At 45.9% G+C, this 20,415-nt stretch overlaps 1 protein-coding gene across 2 annotated transcripts in view; it reads left to right on the top strand.

The window, feature by feature from the left end:
• Positions 1–18,426, top strand: part of TRIP13 (thyroid hormone receptor interactor 13) — a 21,012-nt gene extending 2,586 nt beyond the window's left edge. The window contains exons 3-13 of one of the 2 annotated variants that reach the window (XM_006081453.3): positions 4,283–4,412; positions 5,364–5,419; positions 6,123–6,213; positions 7,786–7,858; positions 11,358–11,421; positions 12,160–12,246; positions 12,528–12,634; positions 13,537–13,690; positions 15,682–15,794; positions 17,038–17,107; positions 17,508–18,426. In XM_006081453.3, the coding sequence (XP_006081515.1) occupies positions 4,283–4,412; positions 5,364–5,419; positions 6,123–6,213; positions 7,786–7,858; positions 11,358–11,421; positions 12,160–12,246; positions 12,528–12,634; positions 13,537–13,690; positions 15,682–15,794; positions 17,038–17,107; positions 17,508–17,603 (1,041 nt within the window). In that variant the 3' untranslated portion in view covers positions 17,604–18,426. Of the gene's footprint in view, positions 1–4,282; positions 4,413–5,363; positions 5,420–6,122; positions 6,214–7,785; positions 7,859–11,357; positions 11,422–12,159; positions 12,247–12,527; positions 12,635–13,534; positions 13,691–15,681; positions 15,795–17,037; positions 17,108–17,507 lie in introns of those variants that run through there. The other variant, XR_002828619.1, reaches the window with a different exon arrangement.
• The last annotated feature ends 1,989 nt before the right edge of the window (positions 18,427–20,415 follow it).

Genomic DNA, 20,415 nt, shown 5'->3' on the forward strand with positions numbered 1-20,415 from the left:
TCATCCATAGGTGTATGATTTTTGTCCAGTCTCTTCCTGCACCTCCCACACCCCATTCCCACCCGAGAATAGTCAGTCCACTCCCTTTCTATGCCCCTGATTCTGTTATATTTACCAGTTTATTCTGTTCATCAGGTTATCTATTCACTTGATTTTTAGATTCACTTGTTGATAGATGTGTATTTGTTGTTCATAATTTGTATCTTTTTCTTCTTCTTCCTCTTCTTAAAGGATACCTATCAGCATTTCATACAATACTGGTTTGGTGGTGAACTCCTTTAGCTTTTTCTTATCAGTGAAGCTCTTTATCTGACCTTCAATTCTGAATGATAGCTTTGCTGGGTAAAGTAATCTTGGTTGTAGGTTCTTGCTATTCATCACTTTGAATATTTCTTGCCACTCCCTTCTGGCCTGCAAAGTTTCTGTTGAGAAATCAGCTGACAGTCGTATGGGTACTCCCTTGTAGGTAACTAACTGTTTTTCTCTTGCTGCTTTTAAGATTCTCTCTTTGTCTTTTGCTCTTGGCATTTTAATTATGTGTCTTGGTGTGGTCCTCTTTGGATTCCTTTTGTTTGGGGTTCTTTGCGCTTCCTGGACTTGTAAGTCTATTTCTTTCACCAGGTAGGGGAAGTTTTCTGTCATTATTTCTTCAAATAGATTTCAATATCTTGCTCTCTCTCTTCTTCTGGCACCCCCATAATTCAGATGTTGGTACGCTTGAAGTTGTCCCAGAGGCTCCTTACACTATCTTCATATTTTTGGATTCTTTTTTCTTTTTGTTTTTCCGGTTGGGTGTTTTTTGCTTCTTTGTATTTCAAATCTTTGATTTGATTGTTGCGATCCTCTAGTCTGCTGTTGGAACTCTGTATAATATTCTTTATTACAGTCAGTGTGTGCTTAATTTCTAGTTGGTCCTTTTTCATAACCTCGAGGGTCTCACTAGATTTCTTGAGGATCTCGCTAAATTTATCAGCGGTTTCTAGAAAATTCTTGAAAAACTTTATAACCGTGGTTTTGAACTCTATATCTAGTAGTTTGCTTTCCTCCATTTCTGTCATTTGTGACCTGTTTCTTTGTCTCTGCATTTTGGCTGCTTCCCTGTGTTGATAGAGTGGCTTTGTGTGCTAGGTGTCCTATAGGGCCCAGTGGCTCAGCCTCCCCAATTACCTGAGGTGGACACTCTTGGTGCACCCCTTTGTGGGCTTTGTGCACAGTCTTGTTGTAGTTAAGCCTTGATTGTTGTAGGTATCACTGGGAGGAATTGACCTCCAGGCCAATTGGCTGTGAGAATCAGCTGTGTCTGCAGTGGGAGAACTTCTCTGCTGGAGACACCCTTCTGGGGCAAGACTTGCTTCAGTGGGGCTTTAGTGCTCACTGACTGTGTCCCTTATGGATCTGAGGAGTTGTAATCTGGATGGTCCCACTCTGACCACTGGGTACACTGGCTCTTGGATCTCTAAGGAGGTGATAATTTAGCCTCTGCCTGAGGCTACCCAGCAGGAGCTATGGAGAGATCTGCAGATTCCTCTTCCTTGTCTGGGGTTTGGAGGTGCCCAGATGAGGCCCAGATGTGAAGCAATGCAAGCTGCTGTGGGGCCTTGGGCCTTCTTTTGGATGTTCTGGGTCTCTCTGACCCAGCTGCAGTTTGTTAGGTAATTTTCAGATTGCAAAGGGCCAGGCCTTTCATATGCAAAAGCCTCTGTGCACAGCTTGGGTTGGGCGGGGTCTCAGGGGATCAACAGGGCAGAGCAAGCAGCTATGGCTGCTCCTCAGTCCTACCCTAAGAGGCCCGAGTCTCAGTGTCCCAGTAATCGTGCAAGCACCTCTGAGAGAAAGCTGCCCTCGAGTTCCGACCAATGCCAGACAGTCCATTTTCTCCCCATATGAGTCTGGGTCCCCAGAGACTCGGCCGGAACTGGAGTTGAGAGCAGTTGGGAGCTTGAGACTCCCTCCCAATTGAAAAAGACAACTGTGTCCTCAGTTGCCAGCCCTTTCCACGTACGCCTCCATACCTCAGCACTTTACTTCCGCACCTCCTCTGAGTCTCAGTGTGCTTTTCTCTTTCCTTCTAGTTGTAGAATTTCCACTCAGCCAGCCTTCCTGTGGTTCTGGATGATGTCCGTTTTGTCTTTTAGTTGTATTTTTGAAGTGGTTGTGCGAGGCAGCAATTTCCGGTGTTTACCTATGCCGCCATCTTGGTTTCTCCCCAATGTGTTCTTTATTTGTGCAATGGCATGCTTTATTTCTGTTTTTATAGTTACTATATCTTTTCTCATGCTGTTGAGCATCTTTACCATCATTACTCTGAACTCTTTCAGATAAATTTCTTATCTCTATTTTATTTATCTCTTCTTCTGGAGAATTCTCTTGTTCTTTCATTTGGGGGTTGTTTCTTTGTCTCCTCATTTTGGCTGCCTGTTTGGGTTTGTGACTAGGTATTAGGTAGATCTGCTACACCTCTCAATCTCTAGTGTAGGACAGTGTTAAATGCTGTTTCTGACTAATTAGATCAGGCAAAGACTCAAAGCCTCCAGAGACAGCGTCTGCCTACCAACTGATAGGGTGCCAACTTGAATTGCCCCAGGCAATCATCCTCAGGGGTGTCTAGAGTTGTTTTTTTCTCAATAGGGTGGGGTAATTGCTTCTGCCTGGAGGCTATTATTTTTAGTCTCTTAAGTGGCCTCAGGGCAAGGTGTTTTCCAATAGAGTGGGTCAACTGTCTTCCCCCCAGGCAAGGCTGCCTGAATAGCAAGTGTCTGTGTGAGAAAGGTGTCCTCCACTGCATGAGGGAATGACTCAGCACAGGAAACCAGGGGTGTCTGCCTTCTGAGCTCTAACCCCTGAGTCCCCAATCCTGGCTTCTGCTCACACAGCTCCAGTCCACTCTGCCCTCCCTGCTGGAGCACAAGGTGGGTGGCTCCACAGGGAATTTTGTGTGTTGGCCCTTTAAGAGTATGCTTGAATTCCCAGCCCTCACTCCCTGGCAGACAGCAACCCTGCTGCTTTTCACACCCAGATGTTATGTGGCTACCCTTCTCAGTTCTGGTGCTTTCTGCTGGGCCCAGCTTGGGGATTAGATCCCAGAGTTCTCAGTGGCAACCCCCCACAGCTGAGATATCTCTCCGGAACTTCAGTTGCTGTCTGTAGGCACCCAGCTAGCCCTTTTGCGCCTCCACCCCTCCAACAGTCTCTATGCGATCTCCACTTTTAGTCCTCAGGTATCAGGGTTCTCTCCAGCGAGTTTTCCGTTGATTATTCAGGAAGTTTTTCTGTATTTTAGTTGTAATTCCAGTTTGTTCCTGTAAGCATGTCCGTGCAACATTCACTTACTGTGCTGCCATTTTTAATCTTTTAGATAATGGGAAACATTTGAGTAACGTAAGATGAACGCGAGATAGATTGTGGAGACCAGCAGGCTCTAGCTATGGCTCCAGGAGTGACTCCCAGGATATGAACTCAGAACCACCCTCCGAAGAAAGGGCTTCCTCTGCAATTGTCTGGATGCTGGGGGGTCAGGAAGGCCTCATGGGCACACTGGTTCCAAAAGCACACCACCTTAGCTATCAAAATATTTTAACTTTATTAGAGATTGGTTAAATGTCTGACATATTCACACCAAATATACTATAACCAGGAAAGAGAATGATATTTCTATCTACTAATGGAAAATGTCTCCTAGCTCTAGTAACTGGGAAAAGCATGGGTAGAAAACTGGGATAGAATCAATTTTGGGTCAGATATGTATGGATGTATTATAGGCTAACATCTATGAGGTTGGTGTAGGGGACTTAGACATTTTTTTTTTTAAATGTTTTTATTGATTTCAGATAAAGGAAGGGAGAAAGAGAGAGGGATAGAAACATCAATGATGAGAGAGAATCACTGATCGGCTGCCTCCTGCACGCCCCATGCTGGGAATCAAGCCTGCAACCCGGGCATGTGCACTGACCTGAAATCTAACCGTGGACGCTCAACCACTGAGCCATGCTGGGCAACTTAGACATTCTTCATTCTGTAATTGCAATTTTTAACAAGTGTGTTACTTTTATAATTATAAAAACAATAAAGTTGTTTTTTCAAATAGCTGTTATACACCAAAAGGGGAGGGAGGGATAAACACATTTAAAAGAGCTAATTTTGAATCTGAAATAATAGACTTTTTCTATTAACATCACCTTCAATCTTTATTTTTGGACTTTAGGATTCAAATTTGATATTAGAATTGAAAAGCGAGTGATTTTTCCATTTGTGTAGATTTATTTGATTTTCCTTCTCATCACAGCCCATCGATTTGAGTGTATGCACTATTGCACTTCACATCTTCCACTTAAATGAAGATGGCCCCACCAGTGAAAATTTGGAAGAAGAGACAGAAAATATAATTGCAGCAAATCATTGGGTTCTGCCCGCAGGTAGGTGTGATAGCAACAGTAGTTAGAGTATGCTGAGTCCACAAGGTCAGAGGATAGCATACATCTCAGACTTTCCAAGTCAGCTAACCAGAGAGGTTTTTGTTCATTTGTTTTGTAGGATTTTAAGGTATTTTATATCTTATGAAATGGAAAGTATATCACAAAAGAGGGAAGTAGAGAGTTCCTCTACACTGGATCCTCACAGATGGTGTTCATTGAGAGTGGGACCATTCTCTTCTTTCCTGCCTACTTAATCAGTCCTGCTGGACCACTCCTTCCTCCTACTGTCTCGATGCTTATTCGTGGACTAGCCAATGTGTTCTCATAGGCAGAGTCCTGGGGTTAACATAGTCATCTAGTTTTATGCCTGATGTCCTAATGGCTAGACTAGACCCGCTGGTCTGCCTTGCCCAAGTGTTGACCTATAGCAGTGATGGCGTGTCAGCATTTTGAAAAACCCTAACTTAACTCTGGTGCCATGTCACATATAGAAATTTTTTGATATTTGGAACCATAGTAAAACAGATTTATATTTTTGATATTTATTTTATATATTTAAAGCCATTTAACAAAGAAAAATCAACCAAAAATATGAGTTCATGTGTCACCTCTGACACGCGTGTCATAGGTTCGCCATCAGTGACCTATAGGGAGAGTGGTGGATTAGAGTCTATGTTGTGGAAAGCGCAGGTCCACAAAAGATGGCTGTATGTAACAACATGACAAAAAGTAACTCTACCCAGTTAATTACCTGTCAAAAATCCTACATAGCTGACATTTATTTTACATATTTAATTTTAAGACAGTTTTTAAAAATTTAACTTCCCTGGAATCAGAATCTTAGCATGCCGTGTGTGGAGCAGGGGAGAGCATCTGTGGCTCAGGGCAGATCTAGCTGGTAGGTGTAATGCTTGCTTCCTAAAGTTAAGTTTTTGTATCATTTTGTCACAGCTGAATTCCACGGGCTGTGGGACAGCCTGGTGTATGATGTGGAAGTCAAATCTCACGTAAGTTGCACTTTTTTTCCCAAAAGACCCCATTGTTTGAAGTAGAGTCACTGTTGTGTTGCTAACAACTCAGAGCTCTTTGACTCAAGTAAGCTTTTGGGAGCCACTGCCCGCCAGCAGCTGATATCCTGGATGTCTGTCCTCTGAGGCTGCTCCCACGTGGAGTTGGTCTCTGGGGCATCCCCTGCGGGGGAAGAGGGAGGGTGCCAAATGTGAAGACAGCTTCTGTGGGGTTTCACTCTCAGGAATCATGGGGGCTGAGGGAGCAGACAGAGCACGTTGGCAGAATGGAGCAAGTAAATGGAAATCTTTCTGGCCTCCCAGGCTGCTCTGGGCAGCCACGGCGAGAGGAGGGAGTCCTGACTGTTATATTGTAGTAAGTGTGCTGTGTGCTTGCCTACTGCTGTGTCAGCCCAGAGGAAGGAGCTTAGTCCTACTTGACAAGTCCCTTAGTTATTTTGTGTAATCTAGGCATTCAAATATTGTTTATCCTTTATGCTTGTAATAGTAATAGCCAGCAGCTATCCTCTTCTGCTTTAAGTTACCTTCTAAAACGAAAGCTTGTGATGTATCCAGGAAGCGTCTGGTTGTGGCGTCTCTGGAGGGCTGCCTTGCTCCTGTCCCTGCTGCTCGTGCAGGAGCACACAGAGTGGGAGCCTTTGCTTGTTAGCCTCTTTATCTGCATTTTCCTTTCTTCACTCAGCTCCTCGATTATGTGATGACAGCGTTACTGTTTTCAGATAGGAATGTTGACAGCAATCTCATCACCTGGAACCGGGTGGTGCTGCTTCACGGTAAGGCATGCGAGGTTGCATTTGACAAGGTAGACTGTGATGCCAGGTTTTACTTGTACCTTTGTCCTTCTGGGAGGAGTTACAGCAGTTTTGTTCTGGTGGAGCCAGAGTTGTCCTAGAATGTTCCTTCTCCATGAAGCTGATGCAGCTGACATTACTCTGGGCATTTGTTACTTGACCCTTTGTCTGGCAGCCACCCAATTACTGCCTTGTGACTTTTTATATTATTATTAAACATTTCAATTAATTCTTATTTCCCCCAACTGATCATAAATTCCTTGGAAAAGAAATTGCCTTGTATTTCTTTGTAGCATTCTTAGAGCTTTGCTTTGTGAGCAGTAAGCTGCAAAACCATACTTTACAGTACAGAAATTTTGTCTAGTTCTTCTCAGAGAAAGATAGGGGGTATTTTTCTTAGCCCTGGATGGAAAGAAATCTAGCATTTCCAAATTACAATGAGGTAGGAGCTCAGAGTAACCAGCCTGTTTATACCAGTTAAGATTGTACATTTGTATACACCTTTTAAAAAGTGTCTTTTAAATAGCAGATACCTCAGCACATTATCCTGATATCAGGTTCAGAGTAGGCAATCAATAATATTTCAGTTATTTCATTTAGAACTTGTTGTATATTTCCTTTTTCATTATTGAAAATGCTTGCAGAAAATCAGTTTAATGTACCAGCATTTTCTATTAGATGCGCTTGTTCTTCTACATTGGTCACCTCAGAACTTCTGCAAGGCATGTTAGGTGACACACAGAGCAAGAGGCTGTACAATCAAGGGTCCTTGCCTTCATTCATCCTCTGGTTTAGTATGGAGTGCAGGCCAGTGTAGAAATAGCCATAGTGAAAGACGGTGCTGCTTTGGGCTGCAGACACAGAAAGCTTCAGTGCCTAAAAGTCCTGATGATTAGCAAGAAAGGTAGGTTTGACTTTTTTTTTTTTAAATATATTTTATTGATTTTTTACAGAGAGGAAGGGAGAGGGATAGAGAATTAGAAACATCGATGAGAGAGAAACATCGATCAGCCGCCTCCTGCACACCCTCCACTGGGGATGTGCCCGCAACCAAGGTACATGCCCTTGACTGGAATCGAACCCAGGACCCCTCAGTCCACAGGCCGACGCTCTATCCACTGAGCCAAACCAGTCAGGGCTGGGTTTGACTTTTGAAAGATGCCGTAAAAAGTAAATTTCATAGATGACATGTGGGGACAAGGAGGGTGTCAGTAAAGACAAAGACCAGGAAATGCAGTGCTCACTCAGAGAGCTGAGCCAGCCCCTTGGCCCGGAAGCAGGGCTTGTATCAGGGGCAGTGGAAGCTAAGACGAGAAGCACAAGTTAAATTCAAATTAGGAAAAAAGACTTTTAAAGTCTACAGTAGTGGTAATATTTTATGGCACTTTGCTAGCAAACTTCTTTGTGAGTTAATAAGCAGTTCTCGTAATAATATTCATGGTATTGAACACTCACCTTCTTATTTTGTATTCTGTGGAAAATGCAACTGCTGTTGTTTTAAGAAATTTGTCACAACACTGACTTAAACACGTATTTGCTTAAATTTTGTTACAGGTCCTCCAGGAACTGGAAAAACATCCCTGTGTAGAGCCTTGGCCCAGAAATTGACCATTCGACTTTCAAGCAGGTAACTGGTGATTTGAGAGAGGAGAGTAGCGGGAATGAGATTCCCTGCTTTTCCTTTATAATAGCATAAGCTGTCTTTTTAATAACTTTACATGAATAGTAGGGCCCTCTCTTTCATTGTAAAATAATTCCTCTATACTCAACATAGTCTTGAGTTATGACTTCAATCTCTTTAAATTTATGGAGACTTGCTTAGTGACCAGCACATGGTCTGTCCTGCAGACTGTTCCATGTGCACTTCAAAGAACGTGTTTCTGCTCTTGTTGGGTGCAATGCTTCCTGGATGTCAGCTCCGGGTACTTGATGTCCCTGCTGATTGTCTGGTCTGATGTTCTGTCACTTACTGGAAAGGAATGGCCAAGCTTCTGATGGTGGATTTGTCTGTTTCTCCTTGAGTTCTGTCTGTTTTGGAATTTATGGTCTCATCACATTTGGAAAATAGTTGGTCATTATTTTCTCAACTAATTTTCCTAGTCTCCCCTCGGCCCCTTTTCTGGGAGCCCATAAATTTGCATCTTAGACTGTGTGATATTATCCCAGAGGCCACTGGTACACTTTTGTTTTTTCAGGTCTTAAACTTTTTCTGTGTTTCACTTTGGATAGTTTCCCGCAGTATCTAATTTGCTTTTAATTCCATTCAGAGAAATTTTCATTTCGGATAGTGAATTTTTTCTCTCTGAAGTGCCATTTGGTTCCTTTTATACTTTTTACTTATGTTCTGTTAAAATCCTTGATCAAGTGTATAATAGCTGTTTTAATGTTATTTTTTTAAAAATATATTTTATTGATTTTTTACAGAGAGGAAGAGAGAGAGATAGAGAGTTAGAAACATCGACAAGAGAGAAACATCAATCAGCCGCCTCCTGCACATCTCCCACTGGGGATGTGCCCGCAACCCAGGTACATGCCCTTGACCGGAATCAAACCCGGGACCTTTCAGTCCGCAGGCCGACGCTCTATCCACTGAGCCAAACCGGTTTCGGCTGTTTTAATGTTCTTATTGACTAAATCCATAATCGTTATTTCTGAGTCTTTCTATTGGCTGGTTTTTCTTCTGGTTACAGGTCACGTTTTTTGCTCTTGGCATGTCAGGTAATTTCTGTTGGAATGCAGACATTGTGGTCTGAAGTGTCTGGGTTCTCCAAAGGCTGTTGGGTCTTGTTCTGATAGGCATTTCTGTTACTCATGATTTGTTGTGATCCTTTTGAGGTTTGTTTTTAAGCTTTGTTAGAGAGAGGTCTAGGTGAGTCTAGTTTTAATTCTCCAGTGGGCCCCTCCTGGGGTCTCAGTTGAACACCTTGAATGAGTAACAAGTATTCTCCACTTTGGCTGTTGGGAACTTGAACACAGCCAGTCTGTGTGAGCATTGAAACCATTTAGCTCATAGGTCTGGAGAGCCTCATGGATTTCCCTGCTCATAGATATCCAAGTGTTCAGTAAAGACTTGAGGGAACATCAGGATGATTTCTGGTGCTTTATTTCTGAGAATCTTCCTGCCCTCTGGACCTCTGCTCTGCCACCTCAGGCTCTTTAAACTCTGACCTCTGTCTCCTCAATTCAGCCCCGTGGTTGTGTTCTTCCTATGTCTTCTCCACACAGAGAACCGGACGATTTTAGCGCCAATTTATTTCCCTTCTCTCAGGTCACAGTCCTCTGGTGCCTGCTGTCCAGTGCCCTTCATAGATGTAGCTTCATTTATGCAGTCCAGTAGTCTAGTTGGTGAAGGCACAGTGTAAATCTGGTACCTGTTATTCCCATTTGGCTTTAGAAAATGGAATTCTATGAGATTTACTTTTAAATATCTACTTTCTTTTCGAAGTGTTTTGTATTTTTTCATAGGGAAATTGCTTTATTTCAACCCTTTATTTTATGCTTAGCAACTTGGCCTTTGTCTTGACATATTGAAATGCATCTGTGTTTTAAAATCTCTATGGGCAGTTTCCTAAAACACCACAGAGTGAAAATGTTGTTACAAGAAATAGAAGTTTTCCCAGTACAGTCATGCATGGTATGACTACTTTTTGGTCAACAACCGACCGCATAAATGATGATGGTCCCGTAAGATTATAATGGAGCTGAAAAATTCCTATTGCCTAGTGACATTGAAGCATCACGACATCAGAGCACAACACATTACTCACGTGTTTGTGCTGATGCTGATGTAAACAAACGCACTGAGCTGCCAGTTGTATAAAAGTACAGCACATACAGTTATGTACAATACATAATATTTATAATGATAATAAACAACTATGTTACTGGCTTATGCATTTAGTGTGTATCCTTTTTGTTGTTATACTTGTTATTTTTATTTACAATGTACTCTTTCTACTTATAAAAAGAGTTTGCTGTAAAACAGTGCAGTGTGTGTGTATGTGTGTGGTGTTTTGCTGGGTCATACATCTTGTGTTTACCAAGTCTCTTGATTGCATCATTTTCTCTTGTGCTTGACTTAATCGTCTGTTGTTTTGCACGGTAAGAGGCTGTACAGGCTAATAGCCCAGGAGAGGAGCACTAGGCTGCACCACAGAGCCCAGGTGTGCAGTGGGCTGTGCACTCAGGCCTGTGTAAGTGCCTCTGTAAAGCTCGCACAGTGAGGAAATCGCCTCACCATGCATTTCTCAAATGTATCTCCTCATTAAACCATACGTGACTGTACAAAAATATGATAATGTATAACTCTGTTTGATACTCAACCCAGTCTTTATTTTGTTTCGTTGTCTGTCTTCCCTCTCCTCTCTTTTGTAAACAGAATTAGTAAGTGGTCTTTTTTTCTTTTTTAAATGAAAGTCTCTTTTTTAAATTTGAAAGTAATTCTTTTCCTTCTGTGGACTTTCGACATGAAAGACACTGGAGAGGACCTGGGAGTCAACTCCTGTCCTGCCTCAGTCTGATTTCCTGTGCGATTCTAGTCAGAACTACTAGTCAGTGTGTCAGACCTCTCAGCTGCCTCCTGAGTGGCTGCAGGATTAGTGCCGATGTCATTCGGTTTGTGTGTTAAGGTTCACTTTTTGCCATCTGAGTATCCACGGTGCTAGAATTTGTGCTGGAAAATAAATTGTCACCGTCTTTAAGGTTTTGTGGAAGGAGGAAAAAATATTCAGTGCCAGACAAAACTTCTGATGCTTGTTTAGATTTGTTTGCTTATTAGTACCAGTAGTACTTTAAAAAAAATAAATACAAATTATAAGTAGATTAAAAAATGAGAGGAATTTTACTGTTGTTTTAATTCAAATGAAGATATTCAGTTTGAAAAACTTAATTTGCTTCAACCAGAACTGTTGGTTGCATTCCTTTAGATTTTTCATACTATTCAGTATACAGACTAGTAGGTACCTCAGTTCTTTGTCAGTAATTATGACTTGTTAGTAATGCTCACCACACTGGGCAGCTGAGAGCTGTTGTATTTAATGAGCAAAAGTGCTGCCACTGGGGTTGCCAGAGGACTAATTTGTAAAGTAATTGTCTTAACTCCTTTTTTTTTTTTTTAATCATCCTAGGTACCGGTATGGCCAACTAGTTGAAATAAACAGCCACAGCCTCTTTTCTAAGTGGTTTTCAGAAGTAAGTATTAATTCTCTGGATTGTCAACTATATAGTTGAAAAGATGGCCTGTATATTAGGCAGACTTTCTGTGCATCTGACTTTGTGGTCAGAGGAAATTTTCAGAGCTAAGCAGTCACTTGGAAATAGTGTGAGGCCTGAAAGCCTGGGTACAACAGACCTTTGACTGTCAACACTGTCTGAGGAGGGAGGGCATCCTGAGTTCTAACCTGGACTGCACCCCTCAGCTGAGCATGCACTCGGAGTTCTGAGCCTTTTCTGCCATCTGTGAACTGAGGGGCTTGGACAAGGTGACATTACAGCTATCCCTCACTTCTGAAGTGCTCTGCCGCAGGCAGCCCTGTCAGTGAGCCCTTCTGGTAGGTTGGAGTGGGGACAGGGAGTGTCCGTAAGGAGTGTGTCTGGCTGGTTTGCATCTTGGCACCCATGATTCATCTCATTCCCAGTCGTGGGGACAGCTGGGGAAGGGGAAATAAGAAGAAAGCAGACAGGTGAGCCGTGTGGCCCTGGACAGGAGTCTATGGGCTCAAGTGTCAGTGTCCTGGCACATGAGGCAGGGAAAGAGGGCATTTGGCTTTACCTCCACCCCTGCAGACCTGGCTCCTCTGATTTAGGGAGTTCTCCGAGGGCTGTCAGGAAATGGCAGGGGTACCTGGGGTCAGAGTGATGCCGGGTGGGGACAGGTGTGCACCAGGCAGCATGATGAGTACAAGTCAACACTGAGTGTTTTGGTTCCAGAGTGGCAAGCTAGTAACTAAGATGTTCCAGAAGATCCAGGATCTGATTGATGACAAGGACGCTCTGGTGTTCGTCCTGATTGACGAGGTAGGCATGTTCAGGCATTAAACCTGTGGTGGAGGAAATTCAAGACTGAGCGCCTCTTACTGCTGCCAGGGCACAGCCAGCCCCTGGCTCAGCCCAGCCTCCATCAGGCGGTCGCTGTCTCATGTAGCCCTGTCCTCCTTGCCATGCCACATGTTAAGCTCCTGGCACACCCGGACACCTGACACCTATTCATTTGTTCATTCACTTGCTCAGTTGACATGTTCTGTGGCTGCCCTGTGGGGCCAGTGCTGTAATTTTTTTCCATTGCTCTGTCCCCACAGGTGGAGAGCCTCACAGCTTCCCGCAATGCCTGCAGGGCAGGCACTGAGCCTTCAGATGCCATCCGTGTGGTCAACGCTGTCTTGACCCAAATCGATCAAATTAAAAGGTACTACAGTCATGTGCCACTTAACGATGGGGGTGCATGCATTGTTAGGTCATTTTGTTGAATGAACATCATAGAGGCACTTATACAAACCCAGATGGCATAACCACTGCACACTTAAGCTATATGGTACAGCCTTTTGCTCCTCAGCTACAAGCCTGTACAGCAAGCATGTCAAACTCCCATCCCTGCCTTTGTTTGGCTCGCCCTGTTCACCCTCAGAGGGCAGCATGCCTGTTGCCAGAGTCCAGGTGAAGCTGATCTTCCTAGGGGCTCCCTGGCCACACAGCTGCCTGTGAACCATCTGTATGCTGACCACGGTCCCTGAAGGCAGCACTGTCCCTGTGCTCAAGCCTACCAGGCTGGGAAGCATGCTCCCAGGGCACCTTGTGCCAGCCTAGGTCGGAGAGCAGAGTGGCAATGGTGGCTCTCTTGGAATTTTGAAGCTAGAGGGGAAAGCAGCTGGTAAAGGGGATTTTCAGTCTGCTCCATGGTTGTCGATAGCTGTGTGATGAGCAGTTGTATGCTGTGCCCAGGCAGACGGGGTGTAGGTACTGGGGGAGGGGTCAGAGATGGAGCAGTCAGGGATGTCCTCAGAGATTAGACCTTTACCACAATTGAAAGGAGTAAGGGAACAACCAGCAGGTGTCTAGGAGAGCTTTCCAGAGGGCAGAGAAGTGACCAGAGCAAAGGTCCCCAGAGAGTGGGCCTGGCACGCTGTGTGTGACCAGGAGCTCAAGAGTTGCAGGACCTCAGGAGGCCTCATGGGCTGGTATTGGGATAGGAAGGATAGCTAGCTGAACGACAGCTAAGTGCCCAGAGCCTGCAGGCAGCTCCTGACAATCCCTGTGTAGGGTAGGGAGTCACAGGCATGGGGTGACTGGTCCTCGCTCCTCTGCCTCCAGGCACTCCAATGTGGTAATACTGACCACGTCCAACATCACGGAGAGGATCGACGTGGCCTTCGTGGACAGGGCTGACATCAGGCAGTATATCGGGCCCCCCTCTGCGGCAGCCATCTTCAAAATCTACCTCTCCTGTTTGGAAGAACTGATGAAGGTGCTTTGATGTTTTTTCTCTTACTAACAAGTAGATTTTTTATATTTTTATAATTCCTTGACATAGCTTAAAATAGTTTGACTATACCTGGTAGAGTAAGGTATTTTGACAAGGAATTAACCATTTCTTTAGATTGAAAATTTCAGTTTGTTATATCTGGCAGGTTGCATTAATGGTCAAAATCATGGCCACTGACTCAATATTTTTGCTCTTTTAGCACAAAATGATCATCATGGTTGTTTGATTTACCTGCAGGCGATGAGTGGGTAGGAGGTGTGTGGGCTGTGGTCAGCATTCCTGGCAAGTTCTGGTTCTGACGGCCTTTGCAAGTGATCCGCTCTCTGGGCCTCATTTTCCTCCCCTGAAAGAAGAGCAGTAGAGGCCCTGGTTGACAGGGAGGTCATCTGACAGGAGGCCCTGGTTCACGGGGAATCATCCTGACGAGACAAGACGCTCACAGCCTGTCATCGGCTACGGTGTTCATGTCCCTTTGGTCCCGTGTTCTGGTGATAGCAGTGAATGCAGCAATGTTCACAGTCTCTCATAATTCAGTCTAACAGGGACCTGACCTGTGCCTGGTGCCAAGAGCTCTGGGCACTGGGAGGACATGGGCTGTAACCAAGCCAGCTAACAAATGGGCATTTACATGGTGATCATAGTAAGGCATCATTGTAATTACTGATGGGGTGGAATCAACACCCCCCAACCTTGCAGCCACCTCCTGGCACCATGGATCTGGAACCCCAACATCCTCAACAAGGATGACACAGCCTCTGTGGCAGGGACAGGAGAGCTGGGCTCAGCACTGTCCTGGTGTGCACATTCCATCCTGCTTTTCTGGGGAGTGGGAGAGGCAGAGAGGTCCCAGGGAGCTTTGACTTGAGACCCCAAGTGGCCATCGGAAGTGTTGCGGCACAGTACTGCTGCCAAGCAGCCAGTGCGATGGCGGGTCCTGCTGAAGATCGCCGAGTGCCCTCAGTGTGGTGTCGTACTCACACTTGTGCTGTGAATCCAGGGATGTTCTAAGGTTCAGCCAAGTGCACGGACTTTTTCTGGGAGCTGAGCATGTGGGCAGGGGTAGTTCTTACACAGATTACAGGAAGCTAGGGTATTCCAATGCTGCAGTGGAGATTAGGCTGGTCCTGAAGGCTGATGTGTGATTGTGCCCTCTCTGTCAAGAGCCTGAGGTCTGCCATCTCACACAAGCCTGCAGGACGGTGCCTGTTAATGGAGGGGTCGCAGGGGCAGCCCGGGAAGCTGCAAGGGAGCCTGAGGTAGTCAGTCACTTAGGCCGGGGTCAAAATACATCGAGCTCAAACCCTGCCTCTTAATTTTACCCACGACCCTCATCAAACCTCCAAAATGTGCGGAGGAAGCCTTTCTTTCATTCTTCTCTCCCCTGGTTCCCAAATCAAAACAGTTCATGTTGAAATTCATTCAGTGGTGGCAGTCTGACAGCCCAGTGTGGCTTCTTGGCAAAGAACATCCAACAGGCAGGCTTGTGGTCTACAAGGTGCACTCTGACTCAGATCCTGGGTGTGTCATTCTACCAAATGAGAGTCTTATCTTAAAAACATCAAACAGACCCTCCTTGAAAGGCAAAGTCCTGGCTCCAAAGCCCAGCTCCGCCGTCTGTGGGTTGTGTCATGTCCTTGAAACCAAATATCAGGCTGAACTTCCATGTTGACACGTGACATGTGAGGACACATTTTGGCCAAAAGCATAGAAGAGGCTGGGTCACTGCTGGTTTCTGAGACATGTTTTGTTGTTTGTATTCTTGCCTTTGTTTGAAGAATCAGGGAGATGTGTGTTGGGGAGGAGTGAGTGTGCGTGTGCGCTCAAGGGCACCGGCGAGAGATCGGGGAAACCAGCGTGTTTCCCGGTCAGCTGTGCTTGTTAAATGGCCCATTTGCGTTTTATAAGATGTGATGTGCTTGCTCTTCCCATGCTGTCCTGTTGCTGACATATGCATTCTGCCCCTATCTTCCCAGCGTCAGATCATATACCCTCGCCAGCAGCTGCTGACCCTCCGAGAACTAGAGATGATTGGCTTCATTGAAAACAACGTGTCAAAGTTGAGCCTCCTTTTGAGTGAAATTTCAAGGTGCGAATGGACCTAATTTTTGTAACCAAGAAAAGTCCATTTGCTGTAGTAATAGGAAGTCATAATTGACTGTAGCCGTCTGGGGTCAGGGTTTGGGGTCAGAAGATAGAGAGTTGAACCCCAAGTCATCATACACAGGCTGGGGGAGCTTTGGGAGCCCCCTAGCCCTTGTTTCCTGGTCCAGGGCTGCTAGAGCTTTTAACTTCTCAGACGGCTTTGGGGATCAAAGGTAGGTGGAGAAATGGGGCAGAGCCTCCAAGGACAGTTAGAATTCAGGGTAAACTGCAGAGAAATCTGCGAGGCCGCAGGCACCGTGTGTGCAGGGACCTCAGGTGGGTTGCACTGCCAAGGGCCAATTCCGGAGAACTTCTGAGTTCTGACCGGAGTTTGAACTTTATTCTGAGGTCGTGAGGCGTGTGGAAGGTTTTGAATAAAAGGATAGCATAAAAAACAGTATTATTATTATTATTTTCATATATATATATATACATATATAAACTTTTAGAGTGGGAGAAAGTAGAGGGGGGAAGAGAGAAAGAGAAACATTGGTGTGGTAGAGATAACATCGATCAGTTGCCTCTCATACATGCCCTGGTTGGATTGGAACCCCCAACCTGGGTATGTGCCCTGACCAGGAATCTAACTGGTAACCTTTCATTGCACAGTACACTGCTCCAACCAACTGAGCCACACTGGCCAGGGCAGGAATAGTACTTTTTAAAGACTTTAAAAAAAACACTTATTTCAGAGAGAGGAAGAAAGATAGAAACATCAATGATGAGAGAGAATCCTTGATCAGCTGCCTCCTGCACGCCCTCTACTGGGGATTGAGCCCACAACCTGGGCATGTGCCCTGACCAGGAATTGAACCGTGACCTCCAGGTTCATGGGTCAACGCTCAACCACTGAGCCACACCAGCTGGGCTAAAGGGTATTTTTTTGGATTATCTGTTGAAGAAATTTAAACCAGTTGAGATGAAACAGAGGGGAGCAGTTCAGAAATTTGTGCAAAAATTAATAAAGATATGAGGTAATCCATGCCGCTGGGCAGGCGTTGGGTCCCTGAGCACAGCGGTGCCTGTAGGTGGCACATCAGGGCAGCAAGGACCCTTCCCCACCTGGAGCAGTAGCTGAGGACTCCTCGAGGGGTTGTGGGAGAAGGGACGTTCAGAGATGGGTAGGAAAACCAGTCCTAAAACACAATTGTTCACTTGACATCCCCAAACTTGGCTTACATTCACAGGAAGAGTGAGGGTCTCAGTGGCCGTGTCTTAAGAAAACTCCCTTTTCTGGCTCATGCCCTGTACATTCAGGTAAGTCTTCCACAGCCACTCTCCACCTCTGGGTACTTTTCTCTTTACCACCCACTGTCCAGCAGTGTGTGGCCTTGCTAGGAGTCACACTTAATGCCATTGGGATAGCTGCCTTATTTTACCTCAGTTTCTAAAGGGATAGGCTCCTGGGGCTTAGGAGGTGCTAGCCTTGGTGCCTTAGTGGTGGGGCCCCGCCAAGCCCTTTGGGAAGAGGTGGCCATGCTGTGTGTCTCTGCTCGTGCACATCCAGGTGCTCATGCCCCTCGGGTCTGGGCCAGCTCACTCAGAACAGCTGCCCAGAGTTGCCTCTCTGGCGTCTGCATCATGGAAGGGGTGAGTGCTGCCAGTGGCCCTCAAAGGCGAGGGTCACCCCTCAAATCCTTCATATCTATCCTTCCAGGCTCCCACTGTCACCATCGAGGGCTTCCTTCAGGCCCTGTCTCTGGCGGTGGACAAGCAGTTTGAAGAGAGAGAGAAGCTTTCCTCTTGTGATTGATTGAGCGGGGCTCCCCGCCTGTGGTTTTCAAATCATGCATGCAACCAGTGAGGTCACTTCCCCAGAAACGTGTCCAACGTGGCATAGACCTGCAGGGCCAAGCATTGTGAAAAGAAAGCGCTATATTTATATATTTTAAAATGCTTGTTAGAAGGCAGGTGGCCCGTCATTTTCACTGTTTTAAAGGGAGATAGTTCAAGTTCTGTTATCTCTTTGTAAAGAACTGTCTAGATGTGTTTCATCCTGCCTGCGGTTGATCGGACACAAAATGTTTACAAATTTTGTTTAAAAATGATGACTATTATAGGTTAGAGAAACAAAAGAGAAATTACATTGCCGTAAATAAGAATCTGGTCATAGCATTAAAAATGTAAAAATCACTCAAGATAGAAGGTGGCACTTGCTACCTGCAGTGAGCTTGTTTTACTTAGTGCAGACATTGCAAAGACTGTTTCATGCATAAGGGAAAGCTATTCCTGTGTTACAGAAATCAAGAAAAAATTCTAGGTAAAGTGCTCTTCACAGCAGTCAGACGTGGCCTCCTGTGGGAAGGCAGTCCTCGATGTTCCGAACGCCTGTCAGATGCCCCTCAGCCACGCAGGCAAGGGTGCAGCAGCGCCTCTCCCTGCGTTCAGTTCAGTAGCGTTATCACAGTTCAAGTGAAAATTCACATTAACAGATGTGAAACAACTGGCCATTAATTGGTATATTCCACAGAATATTATGTTTTGCTTTTATCTCACGCTAAAATAAATTTTATATTAGTGTTTTGTACACATTTTTTAAAGAACGTGTTACCTTTTGTTATATAACTTTTTTTAAGTATTAAAACTTGTGTGTTTTTTCCAGAATTTTCTTGTTTTTTTTCTCTTATCACTCCCAGGCTCTGAATATTATTTAAAATTTGCTCACACGATTACTTAACTTTTAGCCTGTTTTATGCTTTGGGGATAAGGCAGAAGAGGCTGTGCCTGTTTTATGGGAACTGCACACACAGCTGTGGGGAGGGTTTCAGGCTGCACGGTGGAGGACCCCCAAGGCCATGGTACACTCTGTGCCATCTGCCGTCCTTGGCTTTAGCCAGATCCAGAACCAGATCCAGTGTCTTTTGCCTTGGAGCCGGAGCCTTGTTCTATGGCTTCCTAAAGACCCTATAATGGGGTAAGGTGGGTCTGGGTACCAGGACAGAAGGGGGTGGGATGCTCCACACCCTAGTATTGGGGCTGGAGTAGACAGGGACCATGAAACAACTTCATTTCACAGGTTTGCTGCTGAAATGCCCAATGTCCAGGTACCCAGGTGGAAGGAGGGGGTCTGGGGAGGAAAGGGAGGGCCTGGGGCACTGTGGATAAAGAGATAGACAGCAAGGGAGGCAGGCATGGGGAAGAGAGCTCAGAAAGATGGGGTGGGCAGGGCCTTAGAGCCCAGGCTCTGCCGGCAGAGGATGAGAGATTTGGGGGTGGGTAGGGGGGATTGGTAACATTCACCAGACCTAGACCCATTTCCCAGAAAGTGGGTTCTAGGGCAGTGATGGCGAACCTTTTGAGCTCAGCGTGTCAGCATTTTGAAAAACCCTAACTTAACTCTGGTGCCCTGTCATATATAGAAATTTTTTGATATTTGCAACCATAGTAAAACAAAGACTTATATTTTTGATATTTATTTTATATATTTAAAAGCCATTTAACAAAGAAAAATCAACCAAAAAAATGAGCTGACATGCGTGTCATAGGTTCGCCATCACTATTCTAGGGGTTTGTGGGTGCAGCTGACACATCTTCCCATGGGCCACTAGAGGGCGACACCACTCTGTGGGATGGGATGGAGGGAGTTCAGGGCTCACTAAGGCCCCAGATGGAAAGATGGTCAGCAGAGGTGGCCAGCCCGGCCATGTGTCCCTATTTAGGCCCTACAGTCCCTCTATCCTCCCTACAAGCCATGTTTGTTCATGAGCTTGCGTGTGTGTGTGTCTGTGTGTGTCTGCAGGGAAGGGGTGGGGCAGGGCATGGGAACTTGCCTCCTCAGGACCTAGCTCACCAGATCTGTGTAGAGAGAAGGGACATAGGCCATCCCCACACCCACGTGTCCTTCCAGAGGAGGCCTCTGCTTGAGATGGGAGGGCCAAGGTATGAAGAGGGGGTCATGCCTGGGGCCCCAGGCGAGGACACAGAACCTGCGCAGGCTGTCATGGGCACCTTCTGGGATGCAGTCAATCCCTGAGATGCACAGGCCTGACAAGGCTAGATGTTCCCACTGCCCTGCCTGTGACAGTCAGGTTTGTGAAGGGGTGGGTGTAACCATGTTCCTGTGCTGGGCCACTCATTCCCCATTGGTGATGCAGACCAGAGCGCTGTCCCCAGCAAGTCCACAGGGTCATAGACTCAAGGGAGGGGAGCGTGAGCACCACGGATGCCATGTGTGTGGGACTACACCTGGTCCTTTCTGAGTCCTCCAAATTAGTGGGCACGAGCCATGGACCTGAGTCCCCTGGGGCACTGCAGCCCTGAGGGGCAGGGACATGCCGAGGGAACCACTGGTCAGCCAAGCCTGGGGGAGTCTGTGGTCCTGCCAGGGTCCTTGGTTTCTGCAGGGCCAGGTCGTGAGTGAACGTTGAGAATAGGTGTACCCCCCGCACGCTGCCCCCCAAGTGGGGTTGGTTTCTGAGGGTTCCACTTGGCCTTCCCCACTAGGATGGCTCTCATCCCCAGGCTCGGACCCACTGTTGGGATGGCCCGGACTGCCAAGTGTGTCAATACTAATGACCCATGGGGCAGGGGACGTGCCACATTCAGCTCCTGGGAGCTGCACCTGT

Source organism: Myotis lucifugus, unplaced genomic scaffold, assembly GCF_000147115.1.
Source record: "Myotis lucifugus unplaced genomic scaffold, Myoluc2.0 scaffold_0, whole genome shotgun sequence".
Classification (NCBI taxonomy): Eukaryota; Metazoa; Chordata; class Mammalia; order Chiroptera; family Vespertilionidae; genus Myotis; species Myotis lucifugus.